General features: G+C 41.4%; 1 protein-coding gene across 1 annotated transcript; it reads right to left on the bottom strand.

Annotated features, from left to right (window-relative positions):
• Positions 1-397: 397 nt before the first annotated feature.
• Positions 398-2,150, bottom strand: LOC113733287 (hydroquinone glucosyltransferase-like). The gene has a single exon (XM_027259588.2). It carries the CDS (start codon positions 1,965-1,967, stop codon positions 555-557), a length of 1,413 nt encoding a protein of 470 aa, XP_027115389.2. The 5' UTR covers positions 1,968-2,150; the 3' UTR covers positions 398-554.
• Between the last annotated feature and the right edge of the window lie 2,778 nt (positions 2,151-4,928).

The raw sequence follows: 4,928 nt of genomic DNA, 5'->3' as shown, positions 1-4,928 counted from the left end.
CCACCAACTCCACTTAACGCCCGCGCCCACCACAAATTTTAACCTGTCCTTCTTATTGGCCCATCCCCGCTCCTTGGTAAGGACTAAGAAGAGGGCAGGGGATAAAAACTTAACAAGTGGCAATCGTATGCCTGCCTGTATTTTACATGGATGCACGTATCCCGGATCCCACCAACCTAGTAGTAGCCATGTATTTGGGACAGCACAAGTGGTTTATAACACTCCATTCCTAAATGAGCAGCCGCATGAATTTTTACAGGTACTCAAGCAAGCACATCTCGAATTTTTGTCATGCAATGGACGTGCCCAAGCCTTCGCCGGCTCCTCATTCTCCACTTAATACTCATCCAAGTCGAACACCAAAATAATAGAATGGGGGCTCATAGAAACTGACCTCTTTACAAAACCAAATTACCCTTTTTAACTTATTTAACCAAAGACAATACACCTCCTACATTTATGCGCTTGAAACCAACGCAGAACAAGGTGCTTTTAAATAAAAAAAATACACCAAGAACAGAAAGGGCAAAACTAAGACGAGGCTATAATCTAATTTACGTACAAATTTTGGCCTGCCACTTGCCGGCAACTTGGGCTAGAGCTTCTGCGGAAGAACCGTCTTGGCTCAAAACCTTAGCAGCTGCATCCTTGAGCTCCTTCATTCGGCTACGGAGCCTCTTCCCTTCTTCTCCTTCCATTAACCTCTTTACCATGTTTGCAATCTCAACTCTTCCCACGAATCCATTTTCGTCAGCCTTTGGCCTCAAAGCAACTTTTAGATCCTCCGCAAGCATTACGGCGTTCATCTTCTGCTCCGCGTAGAGCGGCCAAGCAATAAGCGGAATCCCCTCAACCACGCTTTCAAGAGTCGAGTTCCAACCGCAGTGGGTCAGAAACCCACCGGTGGAACTGTGGCCGAGAATTTTAGCCTGTGGAGCCCAAGATGGCAGCAAAAAACCTCGACCCTTGATCCTATCCAAGAACCCTTCCGGCATAAAAGCCAGAGGATCATTTTGACTGTGGACGGTGAAGTAAGTGGCATTGGCAACTCCATCATTTGGACTCCGGACCACCCACAAGAATCTTTGCTCGCTCATCTCCAATCCAAATGCTAGCTCGATTAGCTGATTATGGGAGAGGGTCCCGCCGCTCCCAAACGAAATGTACAGAACGGACCCGCTGGGCTGATCATCCAACCATTTCAAGCATTCCGACTCCTCCCCCCTCCTGTCCCCTGAGCCCATCTGTATAAGTGGTCCAACCGGATAAACCGGTGGCTTACCCGGTTCTTGCTCCTGCAACGCTTTTAAAGGTCCAGGCTCCAAGTCCTTGAAGCTGTTCACCAGGATTCCCTCGGCCAGGCTGTACCTCCTCGCGTGGTGAAGCAGCCACTTGTAGGCGTCGTTCTTTCGGTCCTGAGCCGGGTCGAGGAGATCCCTCCCGTGAATTGGTACACAACCCGGGACTCGAATTGGCCCGGGCAAGTCTCTAAATTCACATGCAACCATCTCATGAAGCTTAGGCAGGTAGGAGAAAAACGCTAAAGCCGTGGCGGTGGAAGGGAAGAAGATATATGGCGGGAGCTTGAATTCATTGGCTACATCAAAGGCATCCGTGCCGAAAAGATCGACCACGAGAGCGGCCAACTTGGTGGTGTCAACCAAAGACTTGAGCGCAACACGAAGGGAAGGAAGAGAGCGAGTGACGGTGAGGGAAATACGCGTCTCAATCCTAACGTCGTCAGCTAAGTCGTCGAAGTTAACAGGAGGAAGAAGAATATAATCGATGGCAGCAGGAAGAGCAGCAAGAAAGGTGGTTTGTGCCTTAGAGAGAGGTCCATCCGTCGGGAGAATTATGGTGACTGAGAAGTTGTGTTGGAGAATAAGGCGCTTAGCAAACTCCACCAGCGGGATGAGATGACCCATCCCGGGAGATGGTAAGAGGGCTACACGGGGTGTTTGATCCATTGAAAATGGCTTAAATTGGCTTCTGCTGATCAACAATTCTTCTCTAGTTTTCAGTTATAGCTACAATAGATGAAAAACGCAGAATGAAGCTTGCTCTATAGTGGTTGCAAGATGAGTTGGATAACAAGCTAGTGTATATATATATATATACATACAGATGGTCTGCATTAATGCTAGAGATTTACTCTACAAAAAACTATAATACTACTATGTATATATATATATGTATGTATGTATTAGGTATGTGATTACGAAGTAGGATCAAGACACCGCATTTATTTGTAACAAAAGGGAAAATAAACGTTATTTATATTCCCACTATTTGTTAAATCATATACTTTAATTATTTGCACTCTCGTTGTTTATTTTATCATATAATTTAATAAATAAAAATTATATGATAAAAGGATAGGAAGAGTATATATGAGTAACAAAATTTGAAATGTAAATAACATTTCTCGTAACAAAATACAGTTATTATATGTAGAAAAATACTAGGAATTAAAAGACCACGTGACTTGAAATATTTTGGTAAATGTTATTAATTAACCAATAATTTTTTTCCTTATTTGTAATATGGAAACAATAATAATATTAATGATTATTGGCGGTGAATTTAACGCATGCCGGCGTACGTGCGCAGACTCAAAGGTATGTGTAGTATCAGTGATGGTGATGGCTACAGGCTACAGGCTACAGGCTACAGGCTACAGGCTACAGGCTATAGGTAAATGTAATTGCGACTACTGGTACTCGTTATCCAGATGGGAGTTCTTGGTGCTGATATCATGCAAACATAACCATTTCGTCATGCCAACCCCGACCTAAATACCTAATCTCATGTGCTGTGTCTGGTCTTGCCTGCAATTGTGTGTTTTTAAACAAATGATCCTTGGCTTCTCTTTGTCAAACCAGCTGCTTACACTTAGTAGTAGTACTACTACTATTTAAGTTCTCCAACCACAAAGCCAGAAGACACCGACAAAATTATTTCCTCCACAAAGATAGAAGACTGGTTGTTGATTCAAAAAGACTCCCAATTATTGTAGCAGAAAACTAGAAAAGATGCATATCATACCATGTCGCATACAAATTATTTTTTTTTTGGAGAGGGTTCTGTTAGTTTCACTTGACACTCTCAAAAAAAATTTTGCTTCTAACAATTGACAGTTGGAATGATCAAGAATTACACCCGAAAAAATAATCACAGCCAATAAGAATATCTGATTGCTAAAGTAGGAGGACAGGAACGATGGTGGCGTCTCAACATCTGCCAATTACAAGCAACCATTAAACTTTGATTTTTAACTTTCCGATTATCTCTTTGCACTTTTTGTGGCTTTCAACTTCTGCTGTTGTACTGATATATATATATATATATATCACAAACCAAACTTGGCTTTTGCAGCCATTGTTAGTTTCCCTCTCAGGGACGCAATTTGAGAGATGTCCATCCTCCACGTACGGGTCACCGATATTGCTATCCATCATTCATGCTAAAAGGAAAAAGGAAAGAAAAAAAAAGAAAAGAAAGGAATTTGGATATGTGGACAATTCGGGAAGAGAATATGTCAAAAACAATGGAGGAAGCAGACCCAAGGACGAGGGCTTTGCATTTTGTGAGGTAGCAGTGGAAGATTCGATATGGTTCACACAATGCCATTCAACCAAATACACCTGTGGCTAAGCACTTTGAATTTATTTGGTCCTCCTCCGTCTAGGCTGGTGGTCATCATCAATGCATTAAGACTTGGTGGGGTGGAAGACAAATTTGTCACAATTAAATGTGACTTTATTTAAAAAATTCAGACGGGTGCGTAGTACGCCCGTCTAGTCCGGTGGTAATTCAGTCCCCTTCGCATTACTCCAAGATCTCTTCAGGCCCTCCCGCTCCCCGTAATGTAAAAGCTATCGTATCGATAAAAAAAAAAAAAAAAAAAAAAAAAATCCTCCTCCAAGGCTCCATCCCATATTCCCAATATCAATCACATGCCTATCATTCAACCATCATCATTTATTTTATCAAAAAACACGACACCAATCAATACCTTCTCCTTTGCTCCCTCTAATTATCATCATCTCAACTGGACTGCTTCTTTTTTTTTTTTTTTTTTGACGGTAGAAAATAGAGATTAATGTTCCTAGCAATGATTAGGTCCATAAATAAAGGTACCACGAGCAAGACAGATTCCTATCCAATATCTTCATCAAGAATAAAAGATAATTCATTTGGGCAGCAGGGCAGGAATCCTATATAGCAGCAAACTCTAATTCCCATTTTCACTCACATTTTTTCCTGCTTTCCTTCCTCCTCTTATAAATTCACTACTGTTGTAATTTTTTTTAAGGGGGTTTTTCTACCATAATAGCGACGGGTAACGCGTAAGCTGCGTGGCCTTGTAAATTGCGTAGCTCTTGGCTAATCAACCATTATTTTGTTTTTTTGGAGACGCTAATCCAGTAGTAAATGTTTAAGTAACAAAATGAAAGTAAATCAAGTCATTCCCCATCCCTTATTGGCTGCTTGAGCCTCCCTTAAGATAATTCGCTCAACCAATCTCAACCTACAAATACAAGTCACAAAACTTTATACCAATGGTCTTTTTGCTTCTAGAAACCAAACAACTTGTGCTTAGATCATCTATCACTGCTTCTGACATTGTCAATTAATGACCTTCAAAGAAGGATATGATGAATCAAACAGAGAAACTCGTTCACATGACACATTTATTGGGGAGCTGGTTCATAATAATCTTTTTTTCAAATCTCTCCCGGCCCCTCTATTAACATTCAAACAGAAAAAAAGAAAAGAAGGAATGTTCCATTACCTTGACTTTGTAAATTTCACCTTCTTCTGTACTTTCCAAGAATTGGGAACACTTGGCAGCGAGAGTTTACAACCCGTCAAAGAAACTCGTTTTCTGGCCAACTGTTCAAAGAATAACCGAGTAATGAAGTCGC

Source organism: Coffea arabica, chromosome 2e (genome assembly GCF_036785885.1).
Source record: "Coffea arabica cultivar ET-39 chromosome 2e, Coffea Arabica ET-39 HiFi, whole genome shotgun sequence".
Classification (NCBI taxonomy): domain Eukaryota; kingdom Viridiplantae; phylum Streptophyta; class Magnoliopsida; order Gentianales; family Rubiaceae; genus Coffea; species Coffea arabica.
Note: the sequence above shows the minus strand (reverse complement) of the source record. Positions and strands in the feature narration are given on the sequence as shown.

Coding starts and splice junctions, on each gene's coding strand:
- LOC113733287 (XM_027259588.2), bottom strand. CDS start 1,967: ATGGATCAAACACCCCGTGTAGCCCTCTTACCATCTCCCGGGATGGGT.